The sequence below is a fragment of the Pezoporus occidentalis genome, unplaced genomic scaffold (genome assembly GCF_034315485.1).
Source record: "Pezoporus occidentalis ecotype Australia unplaced genomic scaffold, CSIRO_AGI_Poc_V1 ctg277, whole genome shotgun sequence".
NCBI classification, from domain to species: Eukaryota; Metazoa; Chordata; class Aves; order Psittaciformes; family Psittacidae; genus Pezoporus; species Pezoporus occidentalis.
In genome coordinates, this window is record NW_026914686.1 from 404,438 (window position 1) to 432,033 (window position 27,596).

Here is a 27,596-nt window from a genome sequence, read left to right on the forward strand (position 1 = left end):
AGTTCCTACAATCCCAATGGTTCTTTAGGGGGGTCAGAAGTTTCCAGTGCAGCATTAGTCCCAGGGTGGATGTGCATGGCCAAGAGGCTCAAAGACGTAACAGATCTGAGCCTCTGGCTTTCTGCCACTGCTGCAGGCCCCTCTCCAATTTTCTTTTTCCTAAATAGCAGAATATGTGAGCTATTTGTTATTGCTGGAGTGACTTGACATGAAAAACATTCCTGCCGTTCGCTGAGTATCTTAAAGAAACCGGATCTGCTTAAACGGCATAAATCAGTCTAAACAATAATATATCCCTGCTTGCTTTTGAGCAAGCCCCCAGCACTTCAGCACACATGGTTTGCATTTTCTGTACTCTCTTCTAGTAAAGTCTTAAATGGCTGGAGACCAGTGTAAAATGTTCACGTTGGATTTTAAACCTTGTCAAGAAATCATTTCTTGCATATTCACTGGGTTTAATTCCTTTCCTTCCTTGTCTTGGCAGTTGGTGCAAGCCTGCAGCTGAAAACGTCTTTGCTTTGCTTTTCACTTCAAAAGGGGGTTTAGTTTAAACGTACAAGAGGCAATTTTGCCTTTTGCGTGGAGCGATGTGATCAAAAAGGACTGGGTATTAGATCTTCACTAACTGCTTTTGCTTAATCTGTGGCCTGGAGGAAGCAATTAGTCCTGAAACCCTTCCCTGTGGAATATTGGCATCACACTTGTTTCAGAGAGGTGGCTCAGCTGCGTCGATCCCCATCATCAACTCCTTGCCTTGAAGTAGCCTGCAGAGCTTCATTAACTGTAGGAGTTTTGCCTTAACATAATAATGCGTGTGCCCCACCATGGTTTAACTTGCTGCCTACCCACTTTGGAGGTGTTAAGACTTTACTTTTTGACTGCCTACGGTGGTTGGTTTCCTCTGAAGTAGAGATATTGGGGCATTCTGAGGCTGTGCACTGAAAAGGGATTTGACTTTTGGGGATCAACCAGCTGGGATTCACTGGAGCTTGGTTAAAAAGTGTGGGTTTACCTTAGACCAAGTGCCTTAGAGAAGTACCAGGGGCAGCAACACCTAAATACCACTGAGGTCAAACAGCACCTTGAGGGACATCTCTTGTGCACCTCGTGTCCTCTGTTGTTAATGCAGATGTTTGCTGAGAGGAGAGTTTGAGCTGAAAGTAGCTGGACAGATGGCACTGAATGGTTCTTGGTGCAGTGAGGAACCAGCCTCCCTGTCTCAGCACTTCACTGCTGAGCTGACAGTAAGAAAAGCAGCAACCTTGGCAGGTCTGGCTCTGTGCCCACGTGGGGTTTGTTGAACACAAAGCCATCTTCTAGCTGGTTTCAGAGCAGACCTGGACCTTGCTGTTCGCTGCTCAGCTGTTCCGTGTGTTCTTGTGTGTCAATCCTTGCTTCTTGTTTTCCTTTCCTGCTTTTCCAGGAGCCTGGGCTGTACTGTTGTGGAAATGCTGACAGAGAAACCACCCTGGGCAGAGTACGAAGCCATGGCAGCCATCTTCAAAATCGCCACCCAACCCACCAACCCCCAGCTCCCTTCCCACATATCAGAACATTGCCGGGACTTTCTAAAGCAGATCTTTGTGGAAGCCAGGCACAGACCCTCTGCTGAAGAGCTGCTCAGACATCAGTTTGCACAGCTCCAGTACTGAATTACCTCCCTCGCTAGCAGCTCCTGCTGGGCTCTCCATGCCCCGTCTGGTCTAGTTGCAACTGCCCATTGTGGTGCTGCATCTTCCAAATGCCAACTCAGCTGGCCTAGTCCTTTGGGGAAGTTTATGCCAAGGAACCTAGGGTCTGCTCTTGTGCCTGATACCTTTGTTTGCTGGACTGATGTTTGTTCTACTGCCAGCGGTCGAAACAGAGCTGCATTTTTGCCCTAGTTACCTTGATGTGAAATTGCAGCTGGCTGCATGTTCTCTGCAGGCCCAGGAATGGGAAGTGTCTCACTGGTTGAACGGAGAAGAAAGCTGAACCAAAGTGGGAACTGGAAGAGCTATGCTCTTCAGAAGAGAAACGTGCAACAGCCATCCAGACCAGCTCTCTACGTGTGGGTCACTGTTCTCCAGACTTGCTAGGGCTTTAGAGGCATCTCTAGGACATGACTCCAGCAAAAAGCCATGTGTCATTGAGCGTGCGCTCGCTATATAATGATCTATTTTTCTTCTGAAGTATTCAGCATCTGAAGGTGTTCAGAAAATACTGATTCAAAAGTATGTGAATAGTGTTATTTTATAATGAAACCATGGATTTGGGGGTAGGGGTGAGGGCGGTCTTTCTAGCTCAATGGCAGGATAATCAGCAACGTTTCAGCAGAATGCAATCACTCCAGGCCCTGAGATAAGGGCTCTGCCACTGATGTTAGAAAATCCAGAGCTTGATTTCCAAGGCTCAGTCTGTGCTAGCATTAAGACAGTGTCAGTTTGTGTCCTCAGAGCCAACGAATCTGTGCTCCTGCTTCATCTCCCTTGGACTGCTGGGTCCAAACAAACCCTTCTGGAAGGGAGTTCTGTGGAACAGCTTTCTGTCACACCTATCTTTTGGGCTGGTAGCTTCTTACCATCCTTTAAACCAAAGAGAGCTCATCTGGTGCCCAGGAATTTACTTCAGGAAGAGCCTATCTGTTTCTTTGAGGTCCTGGCCTCATAGAAATTTGAGGTTTTTATGGGGAGGAGATGGAGCTGGACACTAGGTTTACCTGTGCACAGTAAGTTAGAATCAAGCTCAACCCTTCAGTGTGTGTGCTTTGTTTTACAGATGTGCAAGTGTTCCTTTAAGATTGCCGTAAAACGTTACAGCCCTATTTCGAGAAGCTTTTAAATCTAACAGTGAACAGGAGAGAGCATTGGCAACTCTAGAATATTGCTATAATTAACTGGAGAACCCACACAGGTACCAAGTGAAAGGTACCGAATCTCTGGAGTTCCCAGTGGCTCACTGACCTTCAATACTCTGTTGATTTGGGCACTAATAATCCTTATTTCATTCCTAAAAGACCAGCACTCCTGGGGATTCCTGGAGTAATTAGAAGTTATCTGTGTGAAAGGAAACGAAGGAAATGTGGTATTAGCAAAAATACTGCTTTATAGAGCAGCACTGAAGGGGTTCTGCTCTTGGTTTGGAAACCATATTAAGGCTCCACGTAACCTCCACTCCTCCCCCATAAAAACTTGAAAACTGCTTTCCTAATGCAGTAAAATGAACAGGTTATAGGTGAATACTGGTAGTAAGATAAGGCAAGTTTTAATGAAACCTTGACCACAGGAGAAAGACTGGATTGAATTCAAAGGTGGGGAGGAAAGAACCTTAAAAATGCCAAATAACCAAAACTCCCTGAAAAGGTTTAACAACCTGAAGTGGTTTTTGTGTGCCAAACTCGGAGCAATGTGTACTCAGTTGTTGCTTTCACTTTGAGGCTCTCCTGCACTACTACAAGGATGCACTGTGTAGGTTGTAGGCACTTAAGGGGGATGCCTTTTAGGAAACCTCTTGTTCCATAATTTATTAATTCTAGTGAGGGCACTTCTATTCATCTGTTCCAAAGCTGGAGCTTGACTCCACATTGTCAAAAGACATGGCTGACTTATAGCCTGCACTTCACTGTCGCTCACATCCAAGGGAAGCAAGGGCACGACGCTGCTACTCCGTGACAGGGAGCTTTTTACACCACTTTGCTGTGGGATAGATGGCTGCCTGTGTTGCAGAGGAATATGAGATTATTCCTGTAGTCTGGATGACAGGAATAGGGGAGGCAGCGCTCTTCAAGCCTTGCAGCTGGCACCTACGTATACCAAAGATTGGAATTCATCCCACTTCACCCTGCAGACGTACAACAGCGATCAGGAGTGTAGTGATGCTGCCTGCACAGGTTCCTCTCTCCCCTTGGCTCGGCCTCACCAAATTGAGACCTTCTTCCATGGTCTTTCCCTTGCTGTCCCACACATTGTGTTCTGTGAGAGAATGGGGCATGAGGAAATGGTGTCACTTTTAATGTTTCAAAGCAACTAAATCCTCAGGATCTGTTGTGGCTTTTACCTCATACACGTCATGGAAGGCTGTTCCAGAGCAGAGCAAAGAGCATCCTGGGCTGATGGGCTCAGTCCTCTCCCCACCAGAGCATCTGGTCCTTCCCACCACCTATGCTGAAATGTGCCTACTCCGTATACACTTGTGTTCCAGTGTGTAGTAATGAAAGCAAATAGCAGTTGTACAGTGACAGAGAACATGGGGTGCCAGCTTGGACTTCCTGTATCCCAGCACCTGACCCAATGCCATCTCTTCGGCACAGGAACAAGCCAAAGCATTACTTCTATGGTTGGAGATGCACTTTTATGAATGTAGTTTCTATCGCTCTTTTTTTTAGCTCTTTTTACATCATGTAAACGGTGATGCCTCATACTTTTTTGGTTTATTTATATGGTAAAAGATCATATTTGGTGATTTTTATATATAGCGACTGTTACGGGGCGGGGGGGAGGAGGGGAAATACGTTTTGACTCCTTTATGAACTTACAAAGGAAAAAAAGCAGCTGGTTTTGCAGAGAATTTGCTGATGGTTTAGAACAGGTAAAGCCAAGCCAAAATGCCACCGTTGTTTCCTCACAGCCTCCTGGGGATGGGAAAGATCTGGACTCCAAAGTCCGTTGCTTGAGACCAACACTTACACATGGCCCAGGCAGCAAAAGCATTTGAAGTGGACATAAATGTAATGACACCTCTGGATTGAATTGCATCGGACCTCTTTATCCTGGCAGAATGGGATGAAAAGCTGGGAACAACCTCATTTAGGGGAGTGCCAGGCTGACCCTGAGCTGGTGTTTCCATTTAGTGCCATGGAGGCCTTGGCAGTGCTGGGGTAAAGGCTGGGCTTGATGATCTTACAGGTCTTTTCCAACCAAGTCGATTCTGTTCCAGGTGTCGTGCTGTGCTTTGTGCTGTTGCTTCCAGGGAGGGGTATATTGAGCAGTGAGCCCTGGATGGAAGGTGCTGCAGAAATGGGGAATATTCTGCTTGAAGATGAATATCTTGGAGGAGTCCCATTATCCTGAGACAGTTGGAACTGAGCAGGAGGATGTCTGAGATTGCCATCAAAAAGGAACCTGGGGGAATGGGGGATTTGCTTCTCCCCGAGTTGTTAGGAAACAAACTGTTGGCATTTTGGTCTCGGTGTGACGATTCTGAGCATTCCAGGTTATTTGCTTGTTCTCCAGTAAATGCAGCCTTTGCCTATTCTAGTGGCAGCAATTTGGATTATTCTTTTCCCATTTTTGGAGTAGTTTCCCAAAGGACTTGATGCTCCAAACAAACAGCTCCCATTGCCATTAATAACCAAAACAAGTGGACCAAGAGGGAGATTGGTACCTGCTCAGGTGACACATGGGATTCCCAAGTGCCCAAAGAGCCAGGATAACATGGGAATCTTCAATAAACCCACCCATCCCTGCTGTACACGCTGATCCTGGCAGGCAAAGGCCAGATCCAGGAGGCTGAATAAGATCCCAGGGACTGGTGCTTAGGTTAATAGCTGCTGCATGGGAAGGTTTTCTCTCTTTGGATACAGCCCTGTGGTACCTGCCCTTGGAGCTGGGAGCATTCAGTCTGTCTTTAATTGTCAACCTAAAATAGTTGTCCTCTGTGGTTTAATGGTGTTTGGGCTTCAGGTCTTCAAACCCCAGCCTTGTTCAGGAGCAGATCTCACTGAGCAGCTCTGATTTCCCAGTTAGGAAAGGTAAATGTGCCTGGGGGCAGTCCAGAAAGGGAGAAAGGGACTTTATTACCTGTCTGACATAGGGTGGAGCAGGGAGAACTGCTTTAACCTGGATTGTGCAGAAGACCTTGAACCAGTAATCTATATGTACCGACCGGGGGCTTGCAGTGCAAAGCCAGGCCAATGTATCATGTTATTTACAATAAAATTATCATTTATATGAAAGCCTTTGTTTAGTGGTGGTTTGCACGCAGTGTCTCTTATTTCCTGTGCAAGTGGTGCCTCAGATGAAGTTAATAAGACAACTTGTTTTCCTTCTAACTAAGGACCTGAACTGATGGAAGGTGGTGTTCCTTTCAGGTGTTTATTCTTTGGGACAACTGGAGCAGTGTCCTGTCAGTGAGGTGTTGCTTCCTGGATCAGGTAAGCACGTGTGTCCTCTACAAGGCTGCCTCTGAGGTAGGTGACATTCAGCCTTCAGGAGAGGAACTGGGCTGCTTTCTTGGCTCTTCATGTGGAGATCATAGAATCATTTAGATCAGAAAAGACCTTTGAGATCATTGAGTGCATTTAAGATCATTGATCATCTCAGTCTCCTCTCTGGCACGCTAAAGCCATTCCCCCTTGTCCTGTCGTATCATATCATGAGCTCCCTTCCAGAAAGGGAGAAGTGGGTGGTCTTGCACTGAGTGTACTAAAGATGTGGGACAGGATGAGCTCTGCTGTCCCAGACTGGCAAGAGGTAACCATATTTCCAAGTATTTTCAGGCTGCATTTCTTTTTTCCAGCAGCACTATCTTAGGAAAGGACTGAAATAGTGCTGCTTTAAATTCATCTACCTCACTTGCTGAAATGCTCATTTTTCCCTTGTGCAGGTCCTAGCCTTGCTGTCACTTCAGCAGTGGTTTGAATGCCACCGTGGTCCCTCGAGATGCTGTCCCATGGGTCCTAACCACAGCCTTCCCTCTGCTCGCCTTTCCCAGGCCATGGTAGAGCTCGTTGCTATGTTGATTAAACACTGACGTGTTTGTAAGTGTAAAATGTGCTCAAATGAGAAGAAATGGGTTAACAACCTGATGCAATAGAGCCCCCTCCCTGCACATGAAGTGAGCAGATGCATCGCGCTTGTGGGCTGGTCCAGAGCAGATGAGAACCAGACAAGTGAACTTGTCCTAGAACACAGGTGGCTTGTGGAAGCAGAAATAACCACCTCCTGCTGCTTCCTGCCCCCCTCTGTGTGTGTTAGAACCTGACAACCCTGCCTTTGCTGAAGGAGGAACTTGGAAGTTGCCTTCACTTGAGGAGGTGCTTCCCAAAGCTGATGCCTTCATTCTCCTTTCTGCTCTGTATGTTCAGTGCTTAACATTTGCGTTATGAACACGAGGTTCACACCTTAGGCTTGCACCATGGCATGTTTGCCCCTGGACTCCCCTCCTACTCACACCCCTCTAAAGTCAATAGCTCTATAGTGACTCTGCTTTCCACAAGTGTGTATTCCTTGCTTGAATCTTTACCATACCTGGCTATAGGTGGTGGCAGGGAGAGAAGAACATCTGGAGGCTTGGGTTGAAGGTTGATCAGCCACAAAGCACTGACCAACACACAGAAAAATGCAGCTAAAAACCTCTTGTGCCTTTCCTGATTGCTGGGGGTGTGTGTTCTATGCACAGTGTGGCCCAGGGCAAGGTGACACGAGGTCCATTTCCTCTGTACATCCACTTCTAAAGCAAATAGTTTCAAGTCTCTATAGGGGTTGGCTAACACTACACTGCTGTGGCTCGAGGAGAGTGAAGTCTAAACTAGGAACAGTGTCTTCTGGATTTGATGGTGCCTGGGTGTGGGTGTATTGCATTATATCCAGGAAATGCTGGCACGGTGAGCTGTCCTGCCACTTGTTCTGCTGTTGATCTCTGCCTGGTGCTCTGTATCTTGGCCAGAACTGGACATCTGCACGGTATGGATATAGATGGATTCTTACTGATTTATTGTTTTCCAGTTATTCCATGAATCTGCTGGCTTGAGTTTCCAGGCTCTGGGAAATGTCCTTTCCTGAGCTCAAAGGCAGGTTGGTAACAGAAGCCTCATGCTTGTATGGGAATGCAAAGGGTTGTGGTGGTCGTTCATTGCTCATCAGTTGTGCTGTCTCTTCAGCGGTAAAACCAGGTCTGCTCGTTGGAGGTGCAGGCAGCTGTGAGCCATTTTCTGTGCTTCACGTTAAGGGAACAGCCCTTGTGCTGCTATTAAAGCTGCTGCTCTTGAGCTCTCGCTGCGGCGCCCTGGAGCCCAGAGAGCTGTAGCATCCTCTGCTTTGCCTCCTGCTTCTCTGCTGAGGATATGTCCCTGCGGAGCTGCTGCACTGCTTTGCTGTGCTGGAGCAGCACAGAGAAGCCCCAGCAAGGAGCAGCTCATGACTTGAAAGGAAGCTTAAGACACAGAATCATAGAAGGGGTTGGATTGGAAGGGACCTTAAAGACCATCCAGTTCCACCCCAGACACAACAGGGACACGGAGCTGTTGGAGCGGGGCCAGAGGAGGCCATGGAGCTGCTGCGAGGGCTGGAGCAGCTCTGCCCTGGAGCCAGGCTGAGAGAGCTGGGCTGGGGCAGCCTGGAGAAGAGAAGGCTCCTGAAGGGGAGACCTGAGAGCAGCTCCAGTGCTCTAGGTGAGTGTTTCAGTGACTGTGCCTGCTCAGAGACAGGGGGGTGCAACGGGTGGGAGGCATTCAGAAAGGAGGGTTCCAGTCCCAGGGGCATGAAACCAGCTCTCATCATAAATCAGCTGGATTTAGCTACACATTTGGGACATAGAGACAATGCTTTGGCCTTTCTTTTATTCTGTTTTAATCTGTCTTACAGAAACCTCCCATTGGGAGCCGTTTGAGGCTGTGTGCAGAGCCTGGCGTGTGAATCAGGGGAGCAGGGGTTGGCTCCTTTGTGTGCAGCAGCCACTGTGAGGTGTAGCTGTACTGAACGCCTCTGGCCCTGTGTGAATCTGATGCTCACCAGATTCTCTTCCCTCCCCTCAGCGGTGGTGCCTGGCTCAGGTCGCCACAGAATCAGAAACCAATAGAGCAGGCTGAGGATCTCAAACCCTGTGCTCACACACGTCCTCCTTCCACTGCTGCCACGTCAGGGAGAGATGGCTGTGCCCCTGTGGGAACGGGGTAGGTAGAGAATGGTGTACTACTGCTTCTGGTAGCTCTAGAGATGTACTAACGTACTACTACTACCAGTTCTAGCAGCTCTAGAGATGTACTAGTGCACTACTAGTTCTGGCAGCTCTAGAGATGTACTAATGTACTACTACTACTAGTAGCTCTAGAGCTGTACTAGTGCACTACTAGTTCTAGTAGCTCTAGAGATGTACTAGTGTACTACTAACACTAATAGTACTAGAGATGTACTAGTGTACTACTAGTTCTAGCAGCTCTAGATGTACTAGTGCACTACTAGTTCTAGCAGCTCTAGAGAAGTGCTAATGCAGTACTAGTTCTAGCAGCTCTAAGATGTACTAGTGTACTACTAGCACTAGTAGTACTATGGATGTACTAGTGTACTACTAGCTCTAGCAGCTCTACAGATGTGCTAATGCACTACTAGCTCTAGCAGCTCTAGGGATGTTGTAATGTACTACTAGCTCTAGCAGCTCTAGGGATGTACTAATGCACTACTAGCTCTAGCAGCTCTAGGGATGTACTAATGCACTACTAGCTCTAGCAGCTCTAGGGATGTGCTAATGCACTACTAGCTCTAGCAGCTCTAGGGATGTACTAATGCACTACTAGCTCTAGCAGCTCTAGGGATGTGCTAATGCACTACTAGCTCTAGCAGCTCTAGGGATGTTGTAAGGTACTGCTAGCTCTAGCAGCTCTAGGGATGTGCTAATGCACTACTAGCTCTAGCAGCTCTAGGGATGTTGTAATGTACTACTAGCTCTAGCAGTTCTACAGATGTACTAATGCACTACTAGCTCTAGCAGTTCTACAGATGTACTAATGCACTAGTAGCTCTAGCAGCTCTACAGATGTACTAATGCACTACTAGCTCTAGCAGTTCTACAGATGTACTAATGCACTACTAGCTCTGGCAGCCCTAGAGATGTACTAGTGCACTACTAGCACTAGTAGTACTAGAGTGCTACTGTCTCTAGACACGGTTCCGAATGCTGGGGAGGAAAGGACTGAACCAGACCCTTGTTGTTCTTCTTGCTTAAAGAAGGTTTTGTCCCTCCCCGAAGCGCTCTGGTGCAGTTCAACCCGCCCTGGACCTGGGGGCCCCGCTCTGCAGGCAAGAGCAGCAGGCAGGCGAGGCGAGGGATGGGGAAGTGAGGCCAGCAAGGAACAGGAAGCGAAACCCAGGAGCCTGCTTTCGTTTTCTAGGGCAACCTTCGGCAGGAAGAGGCCGCAACGCGCCCAGCACCACCGAGCAGCAGGTCCTGGTTCATCCCAGCAGTGATGCGGTGATGGGCAGGAAGCAGCTTCTGTCACCGTGTCGGCTGCGCCTTGATGTGAGGAGCAGCTCCTGCACCACGGGGACAGCCAAAGCTCTTGGTGAGGCTGGAGCTCAGGGAGCCTTGCCAGGCTTTGTGTGTGCAGTCCCTGCTGGGCTCACGGTCCTGGCCTCTTAAAGGAGATGAAATTTATCCACCATGAGGGACATGGGGCTCCTGGGGTCACCCAATGCGTCTCTGAGCCCCAGGGGACTTGTGGCCTGGGTTAAGAGTGTCTCTGTGTACCCTCAGTTCCTCCTGGGCTCCTCTGGACCATCCATATCCATCCGGTTCTCTCTGCTCCTGGTTTTGTGGCTGGTTCTGGATTCTCTCCATCCGTGGGAGCTGATGTTATCGGCTGGTGAAGGAATAGAGGCTCTTGCTGGGATGCCGAAGGCTCTGGGGGCTCTGAAAAGCCCGATTCTTGTAGCATGTGAAAGATGAGGGGTTCCTTGAATGCCTGCTCCCCCAGGCAAGGCTTACACATCGTGTGGAGGAAGGCGGTAAATACAGACCTGTTGGAGACGGTCCAGAGGGACGGGCTTCATCCAGACCAGAGCTCATCTTGCACCAGTCAGCCCAGAGGGAATGGAGGCAGCGTCTGCTTGCAGAGGCTGGGCCCATTGATATTGATATGGGGAGAGAGCCACAAAATGTGTGCAGGGCAGAGGGGTGGATCTAGTTCATGGGATGGAGAATTCCCTTTGGGAGTGGTCTGGGCTCCATGTGGAAGCTGCTGTGCAGGTTGAAACCAGACTTCATGCCCCAAAGGACCGCTCTGCCTCCATCCTCGCACTGCACACACGTACCCAGGAATACCTGTTGATCCCGCATGGACAGAGGCTCTGTCCCCAGTCCCGGGGCGGTAAGAGGCAGCCCGCAGCACTGTTCCCAGCTCCCCAGCCCCCGGAACACAGGACAAGGCAGCGCAGGCTCAGAAACCTTGTATTACAAAAATAAGAGAGCGCCTGGCGCAGGACCTACCGAAGGCAGATAGAAAAGGACGGAGAGAGAAAGAGTCGCAGGGCAACATCCTTAAGGCTGAACATTCCCAGCTGAACTGAGCTGATGTAAACCAAGGACCCTCCTTAGCCAGAGCCCCAGCAAGGCAGGATTGGTGTGGCAGGAGCTGGGAGCTCTGCTCTGACTTAGAGGATGGGTTAAGGCCCCTCCAAGATCATCTCTTTATCCATGGTGGCAAACCTGAAATGCCTGTGCAGGGCTGGGCATCCGGTCTGGTCTCCGGAGTTGGGGCTTGGAGGCTGTCCCCTGGTCACCTCTGCCCCTGTGGCCTATAGGACCCCTCTATACATCCTCCAGAGAGGGCTGTGCTGCCTCCCACCCTCACCACCCTTGGGTCCCCTTTGCTTTACATCAGCTCAGTTAGCGCCCGGCTCGGCACCGTTCCGGTGCTCCAGGGAGGGCTGAGCAGGCCCCGCTCACGCCGACTTGGTCCCACTCTCCACCTCCTTGTGCACCCACAGCTCCTTGTGCTGCTTGCGCCCGAAGCCCTCGTCGTAGTTGCCTTTACTCTTGAAGAGCTGCTGGAAGTGGGGCTTGCAGTAGAATTCGCCGTGGAGCGCCGCGTAGCTGCCCAGGCTGGGGAAGGAGAGCAGGGTTAGCTGGGACTGGGGAGACCTTAGAGCAGCTCCAGTGCCTAAGGGGGCTGCAAGAAACCTGGAGAGGGGCTATGGACTGGGGATGTAGGGCTGGGATCAACCTGGTGTGGTGGAAGGTGTCCCTGCCTGTGCCAGGAGGTTGGAACTGGATGAGCTTTAAGGTCCCTTCCAACACAAACCATCCTATGGTCCAGCTGGGACTTGGGACCAGTTGGGCACATAAGCCCTGGTTTTTGCTGTGATGAATGTGTTGGGGATCACATGAACGTGATGGGTGGACTGTTTGGAGAGGCCTCCCCCATCCATGGGTACCCCATTGCCATCCATCCACCCCTCCAACAGCAAGCACCATGGCCGCATCCCGCTCAGGCTCACCTGAGCTTGGTGTGGCAGTGCTTGCAGCAGAAGCAGGCGTTGTGGAAGACGAACTTATCGGCCACGAGCCGCTCCATGGGGTACACGGTTTTCTGGCAGGCAGTGCACATCTCCTTCACTTGTGCCTTCAGGCTGAAGGACTGCGGAGGGGAGAGCGAAGGGAGAGAGGATGAGGAAGGAGTTTGGGGTATCCTGTGCCTGGCTTCCCCCACAGCCTCTTCCTTGATATCCACACTGCCATTGGGTGAGGTATTGGGCTTGTTCAGCCTGGAGAAGAGAAGGATCCTGAAGGGGAGACCTTAGAGCAGCTCCAGTGCCTAAAGGGGCTGCAGGAAACCTGGAGAGGGGCTTGGGACAAGGGCCTGTAGGGACAGGCCAAGGGGAATGGCTTTAACCTGCCAGAGGGGAGACTGAGATGAGCTCTTAGGCAGAAGTTCTTCCCTGTGAGGGTGCTGAGGCGCTGGCACAGGGTGCCCAGAGAAGCTGTGGCTGCCCCATCCCTGGCAGTGTTCAAGGCCAGGTTGGACACAGGGGCTTGGAGCAAGCTGCTCCAGTGGAAGGGTCCCTGCCCGTGGCAGGGGGTGGAACCGAATGAACTGAAGGTCCCTTCAACCCAAACCATTCTACCATTCTATGTGAGGCTTCCCCATCTCCCGTCACCCTCCCTGTGCTGCACCACTGCTGAATGATAGGATGGGGTTTGGTCCTTCCCTCCTTGCAGTGGAGGATGCGGTAATCGCAGGTACCTTGGAGCGCTGCACGGTGCTGCCTCCTGAGCTGTTCTTTGCCTCCTGCCAAGGGAAGGAGAAGAGAAATCAGGATGAAAGCCAGCACTGAGAAGCCTGGCGCTGAGCTGTGCTGGAGGAGGAGCAGCAGAGGATGGGGACAGGCAGGACCTGGCTGTCCCTGCATGGTGGCTGTCTCTGAACTCCGTTGCCAAGGCCATGCCGTCCTCATGCCCAGCTGGGCTGCCCCTCGCTCTCAGGGAGCTCTTGTGCTGGTTCCCCTCAGCAGCTGTGTTGTTTCTGAGCCCCGTTATCAGCCCATCACCACGGGACATCCTGCCCCACGGCTGAGATGGAAAAGCCCCTGCAGGCCCTTGCATCCATCCGTGTCCATGGTGGATGCAGGAGGGATGGGGGGCATGGATGGAGGAGCAGTAGGGCAGAGCTCCAAGTGCTGAGGTGCCCTCAGTGCACGTTCTCCCATCTGCAGCAGCTCGTCCCAAATCACCTCCTGCCCCTGCCCTTCACTTTCCCCACACTCCTGCACCCTCCCAAGCTGTTTGTGCACTCACTGGGTCCCTGCCAACCGTGGCACGCATTGAAGCTGCCTTTGTGCTGGTGGTGATGCTCCCTGCTGTCAAACAGGAGCAAAGAGGCAAACCCACTTCCAGCAAGGACCGCCCAGGAACCACTCTGCGCTGTTTGTTCCCGAGGTGATCCCAGAGCATCGCCCCGCTGCCTCCTGCTCCTTCCTCTTGCTCTGCTTGGCCCCAGGCTGATTTTCCCTCCTGCTTCATCCTTCCCCGCTGTTTCTCCTCTGTATTTTGGGAATCGCTGGTGTGGAGGCGCAGGAAGCTCTCACTTCCCTGCGCTGCCTCCTCAGACGTTTCCCAGCTGCTCCCATTGACTGAGGTCAGGGATGCTGGTTTCCCTCTCCTTCCCTCAAGGAAGGATGAGCCAAAGTCAACAAGGGGGACACGGGCAGCGGGGACGCTCGGGCCATGTAAAACCGGTTGCATCCCTTGGCACTGGGAAGGCAGCCGCAGGTGCTCTCCTGGGGTTGGGGTTTCATGCGCCGCTTCCCGAGCTAAGGAAAGCGCTGCCTCGTTGGAGCTGGACACATCCGTTCCCAAGGCTCCAGCGATCCACTGCTGCTCATCACTTCTGGGCAGCCTCCCGGCTCCGAGCAGGCAGCGCTATCTGCTTGATATCTGCTGCGTGCTCCCGCGGGGAAAGGGCCGTATCCTGTCCCAGCAGGACGCGTTCTGGAGCCCGTCTGGTTTCCATCCCCAAGCCCGAGCAGCCTCGCGTGCTCCCAGTTGTGCTCTTGGAAAGCCATGGAAACACAAACAAACAGAACGAGGGAGCAGGGTGAGGAGCAAGGGGATGGGCTCAGCAAACAGCACCTTCTGCTGGAACATTCCTGGCCCCCGTCCTGGGGGGCGAGAAGCAGCGGCTGTGCCTTTGATCACCCTAAAACGGCCGGAATAGAGCTTCTATCCACAGCACCCCCGCGGGCCAAACCCCATGCAAACCCCTACGTACATGAGCTGGGGGGGAGCTGGGGGGTCCCGTGGCCTGGAACATGGTTCCTTGCCCTCCTCCGTCTGTTTAATCCTGAGCTTGATGTCCGGGGGGCGATGTGCCCTGCGGAGACGCCCGAGACGAGCCCCTTGCAACACCTGGAAAGGAAACGGCAAGAGGAGCAGGGCTGGTTTCATCACCCCGAGGGCCGGTGTGCAATGGTGATGTGCTCAGTGCTTCCTCCATGGGCTCCGTGCAGCCTCTTGCGTTGCTGGAGGGAGCCAGGAGCTGGAGGCACACGAGGCTGGATGTGGGCAGGAGGTGCAGGTCTGGAGCACAGCTCATAGGAAGCTGGAAGGTGATGTGGGCACCGGGCTCCGTACCCATAGTCCTGCAGCCATAGAATGGTTTGGGATGGAAGGGAGCTTCAAAGCTCATCCCGTCCTGCAGTGAGCAGGGACATCTTTAACTGGATCAGAGCCACGTCCAGCCCAGCCTTGGACGTCCCCACCACCTCCTAGGGCAACCTGTGCCGTTACCACCCTCACTGTGAAACGTTTCTTCCTCACGTCCAGCCTGAACCTCCCTCTTTTAGTTTAAAACCATCACCCTCCTCTAGTCCCGTACGAAGATAAAGGGCAGGAGAGCGGTGATGGAAACACGAGTAGAAGGGGATGTGCTGGCTTCTGCTCACATGTGGAAGGGGATTGGTCCTGGAGCAGCGTTAACACAGCACAGGAAAGAGAAAAGGCAAACAAAACCCCAAGCAGCATCACAAGTAACCCCTTTTGGTAGTAACTGCTTGGAGAGGCGCCGCAGGGGGGTTCCCCCATTGCCCTCGCCTTCAAAACACCCAGAAAAGATGAGGCTTGAGGAGCCCCGGTTTGCTCGTGCAAGAGCTGTGGGGTTGAGCAAACGATGCTGAGGGAGGCGCAGAGCAAGGGGAAGGCGAAGGAATGGTGGGGACGTGCTGGGGGCTGCACACCCCTCATCCCACCCCCCATCCGCCCCCCCGAGCGCTCAGCTCAGCACAGCCTCCCTCACCCTGCGGTCGCGTTGTTGTTTCCTGTGTGCTGCAGGGGGTGGCAGGCACAGGAGGGTGCTGGGGCCCAGGGCAGAGCTGGCCCATGGGCCTCGTGCCTCCAGGCTCTGGCTGGTCCCTAGAGCCCAACGCAGACCCCAAGGGGAGCTTGGAGCACCCAGAGAGCTTGGTGTCCTGCTCACACGCTCTGACGTGGGTGCAGAACCCTCCCCCTTCGCCCCTGCCTTTGCCACAAGCACTTCTCCACCCCCAGCTTCCCTCCCTCTTCCCTTGCACCTCATCTTCCTCCCCTCTCCCAGCCCCTCAGTTTCCCCACTCTCTCCATCAGCCCTTCCCCATCCGCACACACAGGCTCCTTCCACCTCTTCATCCCTTTGCTTCTCTTCCCCAAACCCTCTTCCCTTCCACGCCATCCCACCCCATGGCTTGACGTTCCCCACCCAGCCCCATCCTCCCGCTCTCCCTTCTCTTAACACCCCCCTGTGCACGTACCCGCTGTGCTCTCCCAGCCTTCGGTTCAAGCGAGAGGTCCCCTCCGTGTAGCTGCTTGTGAGTAGTTGCTGAATGTCCTTCCTGCCCAAGGGCACGAGGAAGGAGCAGAAATCTCAAGGGGGAAGGCTGTGCTGAAGCGATAAGGGGAAACAACAAGTTAGAAACCACACCAGGAGGCTCTCAGTGCTCTTCCAAGGGGGCATTCGTGCGCTCGGGGTGGGATCTGAGCCCAAGGCAGTCCCCATCAGCACAGGAGCCCCAGTGGCCCAGGCTTTGCTTAAGGACACGGGGCCCCGGCGGTGGCACGGAGCCTTCACAAGTGCAGAGAGCACCTGGGGCAAAGCAGGAAAGCCACATCCAGGTCTCCACAGTGGAGGCTGGCACCGTAACTGCTACATCCGACTTCTCCAAGCCTCTACTCCCTAAGGCTCTTGGCCATCGACACAGCCTGGGAAGAGCAGGACCGAGTGTCCTCTCCTGGGCAATTCCCGGGCTATGGCTCAGGACGAGGCGAGATCCCCTTGGTTCTTCCTGCCCCTCCTGGGAGCATCTGATGGCTTGTGTGGACCGAAATACCCCTTTGTCCAAAGGGAGCTGGGCTTGCTGCAGCGGAAGGAGCTTGGAACGAGATGATCTTCAGATGGTCCCCTCCAACCCCTTCTGTCTGTGATGATTCTGAGCCAGGACTTGGGGCCTGGAGCTTGTCTGTGTGAGAGCAGGCGCAGCTCCTGCTCAGCACCCACCTGGGGCAGTTTGGGGATGTTCATCCCAGGAGCTCTCAGTCGCACGGCTCCAGCCCCATGGCCCGGGGGCAGTTTGGGGATGTTCATCCCAGGAGCTCTCAGTCGCACGGCTCCAGCCCCATGGCCCGGGGGCAGTTTGGGGATGTTCATCCCGGGAGCTCTCAGTCGCACGGCTCCAGCCCCATGGCCCCTCGGAAAGCCGATGGGTTTCCGGCACAGGAAAGCAGCGCGACTGCAGAGGGAGAGAGGCCCCTCGCTGCCATCTGGTTCCCATTAGCAGCCCTGTGAAGTGTGAGGTTACTGCTGGGATCACTGCACCATTGCAAGAGGCTTTCCCAAAGGCAAAGCACGGGGGGGGGGGAAATCTGGGCCCCTTCCTCCTCCATCCTGGGAGCACGGGGAGCTTCGGGCTGTGGCTTCAGCTGATGGCTGCGGGGACCCAGGGCAGGTCCCTGTTGGCTTGGCACGGGAGGAGCGGCCAGGCCGCTTCTGGGGGCACCGCTGCCCCGCGCGTCAGGCTGCTGCAGAGCATCCCCGGCGCACGGACCCGTCCCTGCGCCCCAGGGCACAGCCGCCTCCCAGCATCCCGGCCCGTTAACCCGCTTTGCTCCACGTTCTGTGCCCCTTCAAAGGCTGCCGGTGGGCAGGAATCTTCAGGAATAACTGCTCCTGAGGGAGCGGGGAAGAACAGGGGGCCCTTGGCAGGGCAACAGTGGAAGTCCCACACAAGCAAAGGGGGAGCCCGGGGGAAGCCCCTTTCTCACCCCCTCTGTTCTCCCACCTTCCTCCCTGCCTTCTCTTGTCTCTCCTGAGGCAAACAAGCGTGATAGGCAAACAGCTCATGTCCCTTCCCTTCTCTTTTCAGGTTTTCCATAGTCTCTTCCATAAGCCGTGCTCCACCTGGAAGCATCACCCTCTGGTTTCCAGCATTAATGCATTTCCACTGACCGTGATACCAGCATTATGTTCCTGGTTCTTCTCCCACCATAGTATTTGCCCCTCAGGGGGATTCCTCCAGAGGAATCATTCTGGATCAGTCTCTTTCAGCAGGAGAAGCCAATTCCTTTGCATCTGTTCTCATAAGGTTCCTACAGCACCGCCTGGCAGGAGGTGAGCTGGCCTGGACGCACCACACCGAAGGCGATCTCAGACCTTTGTGTTATGGTCTGAGCAGCACACAACACATCCGAACACATCTGGCCTGATGTGCTCCTCCTTTATCACCTCTGCCAGAAATCCTCACTGTTCTTTCTGCTTCATTGACCTCCCTTTGCTGAGCTCCCCCCAGGCTCCAGCAGCTCCCCATGTTCCTGCCCAACTCTTCTTCAGCCTTTTTCTCCCACCTTCCAAAGGGATTGGTACCAACTTCAGGCCTTAGCTCTCCCCCTTGGGAAGGATCCAAGTGTCCTCCTTCTGTTTGGCTGCCTCTTTCCTGTCTCCACCTACAACAATCATCCCCATCAAGTGCCGGTCTTGAATCCAGGTTCATGAGGCCCTGTTGTTTCAGGTCACACACAAGGAAGATACTGATCCAGCTTGGCATGATCTGCATTAAAGACTTCTGCTTCCCAGCACCATGTCTTTGAATACTCTCTCAAATCCCATTCCAGAAGCTCACCTTTAATTGCACTCCAGTTAATGGACCTGTAATTGCCTACAAATCCCTCTTTTCCCAAACGTAACCTGCCCCTGTTCTGTTGGCTCATCTCACGTGGAATATCACCAGGCTTTGGACTGGCACTTCCCATGTGGAGTAGCTCTGAGAGCTTCTGTTGCTTCGCCATCAGCAGCCACAGCAGGAGCAGGAGCAATTCCTGTCCCAGGCACCCCAAAACACAGCACAGCCACATCCCATGGTCCCTGCCTCTGTACCACTGTGAAGCTGCTGTGTCCAAGTGTCCCCAAAAGCCACCAAAATCATGTTCTAGGTTAAATCTCTCAAAGGATCCCTCTTTTTGAGCTGCTCTGCCTGTTTGTCACTTCCATTCTCCCTTTTAGGACCCATGATGCCCAGAATGGGATCTGGTGCTCTGCAAGGCCGTGGGATTTCAGTGGAGCAGTGGGAAACACAAGCCCCGGAGAGGCACACTGGAGGCTGCAGAGGCTCCTTGTGTCCAGTACCTTGAGCTGGCCATCGGAGAGGGTTGTGGGCACACCAAGGGCAAGGGATGCGCATAGAGTGTGCTTCATCTTCGCTTCAGCCATCCGTTCACCCAGATCCCACGTTTTCCACCCCAGAGCTCCTGCCGACAGCAAGGTGAGCTCTGCAGCACCCCCAGATGGCGTTCCCCATTGAGGAATGACACAAATGGAAAGCAAAAGGCAGGCACCTCTGGGGGAACATCGCTGCCTGACAATGGACAACAACCCTCCTGAAGCTGAGGGTGGGCAGAAGGAACAGCAGTGACTCCATCACCGTGTAGGAGCAGGGGGTAGGTTCATGGGACTGAAGGAAGCCAGAAGAGGAACTCCCTTCCCTAATGAGAAGCCTGGTGGGATCTTTGCTGACCAGGAAAGGTCGGACCCTGGGTTTGAGCTGTGTGAAGATGCACCCGGTCCCTTTGCAAAGCTCTTCCTGACAGACCCTAACTGGGAACTGGCTTCTTGCAGGGCTCCCATTTAGACTGGAGCTGTTTCAGCCTAGGCTTGATGGGTTGCACTGCAATGATGTTGTCATCTACATGTATAATGCTGCAGATGTGCTTCTCCTGGCCTTAACTGCACATCTGGGGCACCAGATGTCTCCCCTGTGCATCCCTCGCACGATGCCTTTGGGGGACAAAGCCCAGGTGCCAAGGGATGATCCAGGCTGCTGAATTAGCACGTTCTGGCAGAACTGATGCTCCCCCCATGAACAAAACCAACAGACAGGACCTGCGAGGTGGCTGAGCTGCTTTCAAGTGATCCAAAGGGATCAGACAGATCAGACTGGCTCAGAACAGGGTAGTGACAGCACCAGGATGGGACTTGGGAGACCTGGGCTTGACTCCCAGCTGTGCTGCTGCTGGCAGAGGGTGCTCCTTTCGCCTCAGTGATGAGCACGGAGCTGCTCTCCTTTGTGAGCCCTGGCTCTGAAGGGTGTTCGTGTTGTTATTAAACCTCCCAGTCGTGCAACAGCATCCCAAGGGAAGCAGTGAAAGCCCTGGACCTGTCCCTGGCAAGATTTAAAGCCAGGGTGAGGCAGTGGGAGACTCAGCACTGAGAATGAGCAGGCAGGAACGAACGGGGATAAGGAAGTCAGCATCTAACAGGTATTCTTCCATCTCTGCTCTTTCTGATCAGCTTAATAACATGGATCTGTCCAGCCCCCCTCCAGCACGTACTGCAGCACACAACAAAGAGGGGGTTGCAGCCCAAAGGGGGGGCTTGAGCCCCAAAACACCGCACCCCCGATGCCTGCAGCAGCAGATCCAGCAACCTCAAGGCCTCCTCTTGCTCTTGCCACCCCGGTACCCTGCATGCGAACCTCTCGCCCCCCCAGCTCACACAGGGCACGGGGTGCTCTCCCCCGTCAGCAGCATCACTCCTAGAGCTCAGACAGCACCTCCTTGCCCCCGCCTGACCCCAGCGAGGCCACGCAGGGCCCAGAACAGCCCCTTTGTGTGTGTGTGTGTCCCCCACCCCACATCCCCTTCCCTCCATCACCTCCGCCGAGTCCCTTTTCCCAAGCCAAGAAGTTCCCGGTGCAGCAGGGTGGGACGTGCAGGGGCTGAGCCCCCACCTGCTGGGTGGCTCCTGGCCGCCGGTGCCGCTGCCCGGGGCTCTCCTCCTCCCTCCTCTCCATCCCTTTCCCCCCCCTCGCTCTCGCTTCCCCTCGCCCCGGAGCAGAGCCGGGGCTGACGATGCCCTGGCTCCGCACCCCTCGGGGTCCATCATTGTCTCCCGCTGCCTCCCGGCCCCGTTGTTCTCCGCGGGCGCAGCCTCACCGTCAGCGCGCTGCTCCCGGCGCTGCGGGCGGCTCTCGCCCCGGTCCGGGGTGGCTCCGCCGGGCTCCGGCTCTGCGCTGGTGGGGCCGGGTGTCCCCGCCGCCTTCCCCCCGCCTTGCAGAGGCCGGGCTATGGGAGCAGGAGCCGCTTCCTGCGGGCTCCCCCTGCTCCTCGCCACCCCTTTTATCGCGGGGCCGCCGCCGTGATTGGCTCTCGGCGTCGAACCGGCTTCCAGCCGCTCGCTCCTTTGTGTGAAGCCAGCCTCTAACCCCGAACCTTCCCCAGCCCCTCTCGGCCCCGGTCCCTGGCCCCGGACCCCCGCAGCCCAAGAACCTTTCTTCCGTGGCCCTCCCCACCGGCACCGTGGGTGCAGTTGCCCCCCAGCTCTTGCCCGGCCTCCCCCCGTGTTCTGTGTGTGCAGATGGGCTTTGCTCAACGCTTGGGACATGGCCTTGTGCTCTCTCCGCGCGGCACTAACCTCCTTGTGTGAGGCTTCCAGCAGCATCACGGAGGATCCATCCTCCAAACTCACCCCCCCGCCAGCCCCAGGAAACTGCAGAGGAAGGGCTGTTATGTGGCAGCAGCAGGAAAGGGGGATCCCCATTCCCGCAGCTCCTCACCCCCCAGGGGGAAAACCAGAGGGTTTGGGAAGCTGGATTGACTCCATGGGGAGCACTCCATCAAGTGGTCCATAGATCTGCCAGGGCTGGTTCTCATGGGATAAGCAAAATCCCTGCTTGGATGGTAAAGGAGGCTCCTGGGATTTGGGTCGCGGTGGCTGAGGTTTGCAGGGCTGGGATCACCCCAGGAACAGGGCACAATGTGAGGAATGAACAGGTTAAAACCTGAGGGAACCCAGAGGTTGCTTCGTACCAGTGAAGGGAGCAGCGTGGCCATGGGCAGCAGGAGGGCACAGGGACACGGGCTCTGGGGACTTCGTCTTAACCTCCCTGACTCCTCCAGTGGGAGAGGAATGGAGGCAAAATGTGCAGTGGAGAGATGGGAAGAGCTTTGATAGTGATGATGCAAGAAATGGTCTTGTCTGGGCTCCTCTGCACATTGTAGCACCGCTGGGAAGAGCCAAATGCCACTGGAGATGGCCCCAATGGCAGAGGAATTACAGACAAATTCCTTGTGTGTGGAATTTGCCTGTAATTCCCCGTGCAAAACTATGAGCAAGGAATTTATGGCAGGGTTTACCGGACAAGGAGGTGGCGTGGGTAGGATTTATCACCTCTATCACTCCACATTGCCCAAATAGCATCCGTGATGAAAAGGCTCTCTGCCACCCAGAGCAAATACAAGAGGAATTTGAATTGATAAAATTAGCTGTTGCCAAGCAGATCCATGCCTAGTGATGGGGATGGTCACACGTATCACACAGCAGGAGACCAGCAGGGCTGCATAAGCCAGTGGCCATCTGGGCACAGGAAAGAGCATCTAAGGCATCGCCACAGTGCCCTGAAATGAGGGCAGGGGAGAGGGAAGCTGCAGCAAGGCTCCAGCTTGGCTTCGGGGAGACCTCAGAGCAGCTCCAGTGCCTAAAGGGGCTCCAGGAAACCTGGAGAGGGGCTTGGGACAAGGGCCTGTAGGGACAGGCCAAGGGGAATGGCTTTAACCTGCCCGAGGGGAGACTGAGATGAGCTCTTAGGCAGAAGCTCTTCCCTGTGAGGGTGCTGAGGCGCTGGCACAGGGTGCCCAGGGAAGCTGTGGCTGCCCCATCCCTGGCAGTGTTCAAGGCCAGGTTGGACACAGGGGCTTGGAGCAAGCTGCTCCAGTGGAAGGGGTCCCTGCCCGTGGCAGGGGTTGGAGCTGGGTGGGCTTTGAGGTCCCATCCGGAGCGTGGCTGGAGCTCATCCCAGCACCGCTCTGGGATGCAGGATGGGCGCGTTCAGAGCTGGCGCTCCCGTTGCCATGGCGACGCGGGAGACCCCTGCAGGAGGCGGAGGGGAACGGGGGCGGGGCCGCGGGACCCCCCAGTCCTCCCCTCCCGCAGGGGGCGCTGTGGCGGCTTCCCGCGAGGCGGCCGGCGGCGCAAGATGGCGGAGGAGGGGCCCGTTTGCAGCTTCGTGTTCAAGAAGCGGGGCCCGGCGGCGGGCAGGGGCCGGCGCAAGCGGCCCAGCAGCGACCAGGAGCGGGGTGAGGGCGGGGGGGGACCCCGGGAGGCGAAGCAGGGCCTGGCGCTAGCACAGAGCGCCGGTGGGCGGGGGGTGAAGGGCTCCTGGGAGGCCCGGAGGCAGCGCTGAGCCCGGCTCTGCCCGCAGAGAGCAGCGGCGAGGAGGGCAGCCCGGTGGTGCGCAGGGAGCGGCGGCGGGAGCTCCCCAACCCCATGATCCAGAAGGTGAGGAGGGGAGAGGCGAGGCGGGGCCCGCGGAGCCGCGGCGCTGCCGGCCCTTCATCCCCGCCGCCTTCTCGCCCCTCAGACCAGGCGGTGCGCCAAGGAGAGGCCGGGCTACGCGCCCAGCAGCAGCGATGAGGAGGGTCCAGCAAAGGAGATCGGAGTCACCTATAAATCCACGAGGTCCGCGGTAAGAGCGTGAGGAATGGGGTATCCCCCTGCCGGTGTGGGATCGGGGCCGCCCCGGCCCTCCCCACTTAGTAGAAGGTGTTAGGTTTACTCTCCCATTGCCATCCTCAGGAGGCTATGGAAGTTGGCCTTTCGCTCGTAGAGATGGGAATTAAAGCCCCAAGGGGCCACTGGACACGGCACAGGAGGGGGAGCTCTTGATCCAGGTTTGCCTTCGTGCTGGGCTTCGGGTTTCAGGTTTCCTTCGCAAAGGGTTCAGGGTGACTTGGGGTGCACCCGTCTTTATCCCTGTGAGCGGTGGTGGAGTAAGAGCTACAGAGAGGTGGTTTCCTTGGGATTGACGGCTCTGGGTGGGCTGTTAACATCTGCAGTGGAATCAGCTGTGTAGGTCTGGGCACAGCTCACAGTGCTGTGCCCACTGGGTTTTCCTCTTCATTTTCCTCTTGCTCCAGTGAAGTGTTGCCCATTAGTATGAGCCTGCACAGGATGTAAGCAGGTGTCAGTGCACATTCCCCTTCACACGTGTTTCTTTCTGTCCCTCTGTGTAAAGTGTCAATAATGCCTAAATGTCCCCAGTGAAAGCTGCAGGGTCAGACCAAGGTCTCCTTGTCACAGTAGAGATGAATATGAACCAAGCCTTGTGCTTTTGACTGCTGCCAAGGGGGGCAATGTGTTCTTAGCCCTCCTTCCCATAGGGAATGAGGAGGTAACAGCTTTTGGCACCTCAGTTGGATTTGGTTTTACTTGAGGCTGGTTGTAACTATGCTTCTGTTCCTGAAGATAAAACCTGGGCTAGGTGTCTGTTTGCTCCATTAAAGAGGAATCTAAACCAGATCCCTGTAGTAAAGCTGAGTGTAAGCCACCCACAGCTGGGTTAAAAGGTCCCACATCCTGTGTGTAGGTGGGGGGGGTCTCATGATGGAAGTGTTGGATATCGGAGACCTGAGTTCAGCTTCTGGCTGAGGGTGAAGGAATAAGGGACAAGTGTTTCCTGCCTCTGCAGGCCAAAACCTGGGAGCAGTGGGGAATTAGCATGTCAAGCACAAGGCTGGATCCAGCCCATGGGGGATTCTCTCACTAAGGGACTGTAGAACCTGGTGGGAGGTGAAGCAGGCCACGTCAAGTCCTTGCGCTGTGACCAACCCTGCAGGCAGCCAGAGAGCTCTCTGCCTTGCACAGGTTTTCTCTTCACTCCTGTCACAACTTCCTCTTGCTTTGCAGAAACCTGTTGGCCCAGAGGACATGGGAGCCACAGCAGTGTATGAGCTGGACACGGAGAAGGAGAAGGATGCTCAGGCCATCTTCGAGCGCAGCCAGAAGATCCAAGAGGTGGGGGAGCTCTTCCTCTGTGAAGAGCTGGTGCTCAGCAGCAGTGCCTGTGCTTTACTCATCCCCCATTTCCTCTCTGGAAGTATGAGGAGCCAAGAGTGCAAAGAACGTGGCATTAAGCATGGCAGGGCTGGGAAGGGAGACCTGGTGCCGGAGTGGTGAAAGCTCATCCATGTTATGAAGCTTTCCTGGTCTTTAATCTCCTTTCTTTTTGCCTGCTTAGGAGTTGAGAGGAAAGGAAGATGATAAAATTTACCGTGGCATTAACAACTACCAGAAGTATGTGAAGCCCAAGGACACATCCATGGGAAATGCCTCTTCAGGAATGGTCAGGTAGGTTGGGATGAGCCTCAGGACTGGGACCACAGAGGAGCTCAGGCACCATCCCCAAAAACACCTGTCTGGGGCCTGAACTTCACTGTTGCTGGCAGCTTCTCTCTAACAAGCTTGGTGTCTGGTTCTGCCCAGGCCCCCAGGGGCCTTCCCCACTGCAGCTGCAGAGCCGGCCTGAGCCTTCTCCCACCCTTTCAGAAAAGGACCCATCCGAGCTCCAGAGCACCTGAGGGCCACGGTGCGATGGGACTATCAGCCCGACATCTGCAAGGACTACAAAGAGACTGGCTTCTGTGGCTTTGGAGGTGAGCAGGGGCTGCTCCGGGCCTGCAAAGGCATGCATTCCAGCTTGGGCTCTGTATCCATGGCACTAAGATGTGGACTTGTTGATGTACAGGCAGCTGTTTGCAGAGCTGATGCAGTTATTTTATGTGATGTTCTGGATGTGCCCTTCTGAGAGCCACTGGCCTCTAATGAGGGGTTATACAAGTCCTGGGGGGGACCCCTGGGATGTGCCACATTCCCACAGGAATTCTGGGCACTGAGGCCACATGAGGGAATGGATTTCCTGTTCCTTCCACCACTTCCCATGTGTGTCAATGCTGGAAGTGTCCCTGTGGCGCTTCCACAACCCTGAAAGCAATCCTGCACCTGCTCCGAGAGCACAGGCAGCAGGAAGCAACCAGGTTTCCCCTTCTGCTGGGCAGAGCTCAGGCTGCCCCTGCAGGAGGTGTCCTGGTAACACTGCCCTGCGCAGCCTGGCTGCTCATTCCCCTTTCCTGGCTGCTCATTCCCCTTTCTTTGTGCTCCTCAGACAGCTGCAAGTTCCTCCATGACCGCTCAGACTACAAGCACGGATGGCAGATCGAGCGGGAGCTGGATGAGGGTCGCTACGGAGTCAATGGTAAGGCACCACATCCCTGCTCACCCTGAGCTCATGGGGGAAGAGGTTCCCAGGTCCTGCCTTTCCCATGCCTTGGGGATACTGGATCGCTAAGATCTTAGGCAGAAGCTCTTCCCTGTGAGGATGCTGAGGCACTGGCACAGGGTGCCCAGAGAAGCTGTGGCTGCCCCATCCCTGGCAGTGTTCAAGGCCAGGTTGGACACAGGGGCTTGGAGCAAGCTGCTCCAGTGGAAGGTGTCCCTGGTTGACTTGATGATCCTAAAGGCCCTTTTCCAACCTGGTTGATTCTGTGATTCACTCAGTGTCCAGAGCTGTGGCCCAGGGCTCATCACCTGCTGTGCAGGGGTGGGGGAAAGGCTGAAGGGGTGTTCTCTGCTCAGCTGGTGACAGCTGCTTTGGAAGAAAATCTAAGATCAGAAGGAGGGGGCTGGAGGATATTGCTCTTTATAGCAGTGAGTGGGTGAGGGAGAAAGAACTGGCTCCTGGGAGATGAGCAACAAGCAAGCCTGGCTCATTAGACCCAATTATATCTCAGTCCCACATGTGTTACTGACATCAGCAGCAGCCAGATGCCAGAGCTCTGTTGTTTCCAGCACTGATTTAATCCCACCTGCTGCACTCTCTGGAGTTAATATTTCATGCCCCATGCATGGGCTGCTCTGGCTGCCTCTGCTCTTGCTCCGGTCTGCTTAACCCTGTCCTCTGCAGATGAGGAGAACTATGAGGTGAGCAGCGACGAGGAGGATATGCCTTTCAAATGCTTCATCTGCAGAAGTTCCTTCAAGAACCCCGTGGTCACCAAGTAAGTGGTGGGTTTGGCACGAGCAGCAATGTGTCTGCCAGTCCATTTGTCATTCACTATGGAGGCAAATACAAACAGTGCCACAGGCTGGTGGGTGGGACCTGCTGCTTGTCTGCCAGGGCTTTCTGTGCGTGGGGAAATCCTCTGGTATCCAGGAAGTCTGCAACTGGAGCATCTCCTTGGCGGGGACCTCAGGCTTTGTTATGCAGGCACCAGATGCTTCCATTTTCCTGCTTTTGTTTCCCTGCCTTCATTCCTCGTGGCCACAACAAGGGCACACTGCATTGTGTGAGCAGAGGAGCACGAGGATGGGGAGGCTGAGCTTGTGAGGATGAGGAGCAGGCTGCACTGCCAGCCCTCTCCCATGCTGCTGGGGACAGTGCTGCAGAGGGAGCTTTGCACGCAGCTGCCTTTGCATTCCCTGGGCTGTGGAGTCAACAGTGTCTTAACTCCTGAGCACAGTGATTGTCTCTGCTCACTGGCAGTGGCTCCTGTGTCTCCTCCCAGGTGCAGGCACTACTTCTGTGAGGGCTGTGCCCTGCAGCACTACCGCAAATCCCAGCGCTGCTACGTGTGTGACAAGCAAACCAACGGAGTCTTCAACCCAGCCAAAGGTAACAGACACCCATGGGGGAGAGTGGGAGCTTCCAGGGAAGCAGCCAGAGCAGCACCAGCTCTTGGTGCATCATTCTGGTGTTGGGCCTGGAGCTCCCAGCCCTGGGCTGGGACAGGCCCTGCACCCAAGTCTCATCCTGCCCATTCCTGTTTTCCAGAGCTCATGGCAAAACTGGAAAAACACAAAGCAGAGGAGGAAGAGGAGGATGAAGAGCAGCAGCATTCAGAGCATGGCGAGGATCCTCAATAGCAGAGGCCCCTGTTTTGTATCTACCTAATAAAGCTTTCATGGGACACAAAAACCAGCTCACAGCACTTGCCTTGGGGGCAGCAGCAGCCAGTGCTTGTATATCAAGCAGCAGGTAGCTACTTAAGAGTGTCCTCACATCCCCACTGTGCTGATCTGTGAAGGCATGAGAAGGACCAGGTAAGGTCAGGGTTTGAGT

The 27,596-nt window shown here is 54.6% G+C and overlaps 3 protein-coding genes across 6 annotated transcripts in view; 2 read left to right on the forward strand and 1 right to left on the reverse strand.

Annotated features, from left to right (window-relative positions):
- The window catches only part of MAP3K3 (mitogen-activated protein kinase kinase kinase 3), a 37,815-nt gene extending 31,638 nt beyond the window's left edge, over positions 1–6,177 (forward strand). For 3 of the 4 annotated variants that reach the window (XM_062625129.1, XM_062625128.1, XM_062625132.1), the window contains exon 17: positions 1,424–5,932. In XM_062625129.1, coding sequence (XP_062481113.1) covers positions 1,424–1,652 — 229 coding nt within the window. In that variant the 3' untranslated portion in view covers positions 1,653–5,932. Of the gene's footprint in view, positions 1–1,423; positions 5,933–6,067 lie in introns of those variants that run through there. The other variant, XR_009966042.1, reaches the window with a different exon arrangement.
- A 4,947-nt stretch (positions 6,178–11,124) lies between these two features.
- LIMD2 (LIM domain containing 2) lies at positions 11,125–16,186 on the reverse strand. The gene is made up of 5 exons (XM_062625134.1): positions 15,972–16,186; positions 14,459–14,595; positions 12,935–12,979; positions 12,189–12,328; positions 11,125–11,793 (listed from the first exon to the last, which is right to left on the reverse strand). The coding sequence occupies exons 2-5, from the start codon at positions 14,498–14,500 to the stop codon at positions 11,634–11,636; spliced, it is 387 nt and encodes a 128-aa protein (XP_062481118.1). The 5' UTR covers positions 14,501–14,595; positions 15,972–16,186; the 3' UTR covers positions 11,125–11,633.
- Positions 16,187–22,636: 6,450 nt separating this feature from the next.
- Positions 22,637–27,452, forward strand: LOC134166968 (E3 ubiquitin-protein ligase RNF113A-like). The gene is made up of 10 exons (XM_062625133.1): positions 22,637–22,779; positions 22,905–22,981; positions 23,064–23,168; positions 24,389–24,496; positions 24,720–24,829; positions 25,028–25,134; positions 25,644–25,733; positions 26,442–26,535; positions 27,043–27,149; positions 27,309–27,452. The coding sequence occupies exons 1-10, from the start codon at positions 22,680–22,682 to the stop codon at positions 27,398–27,400; spliced, it is 990 nt and encodes a 329-aa protein (XP_062481117.1). The 5' UTR covers positions 22,637–22,679; the 3' UTR covers positions 27,401–27,452.
- Positions 27,453–27,596: the final 144 nt, after the last annotated feature.

Excerpts from the sequence above, each read along its gene's own strand:
- LIMD2 (XM_062625134.1), bottom strand. The coding sequence starts at position 14,500 with ATGTTCCAGGCCACGGGACCCCCCAGCTCCCCCCCAGCTCAT. Across the intron at positions 12,980-14,458 it reads CCAGCTCCCCCCCAGCTCAT|GAGGCAAAGAACAGCTCAGG; the intron begins GTACGTAGGGGT and ends TTCCCTTGGCAG. Across the intron at positions 12,329-12,934 it reads GCACCGTGCAGCGCTCCAAG|TCCTTCAGCCTGAAGGCACA; the intron begins GTACCTGCGATT and ends TCCCCTCCGCAG.
- LOC134166968 (XM_062625133.1), top strand. The coding sequence starts at position 22,680 with ATGGCGGAGGAGGGGCCCGTTTGCAGCTTCGTGTTCAAGAAGCGGGGC. Across the intron at positions 24,497-24,719 it reads GCAGCCAGAAGATCCAAGAG|GAGTTGAGAGGAAAGGAAGA; the intron begins GTGGGGGAGCTC and ends TTGCCTGCTTAG. Across the intron at positions 26,536-27,042 it reads AAGAACCCCGTGGTCACCAA|GTGCAGGCACTACTTCTGTG; the intron begins GTAAGTGGTGGG and ends GTCTCCTCCCAG.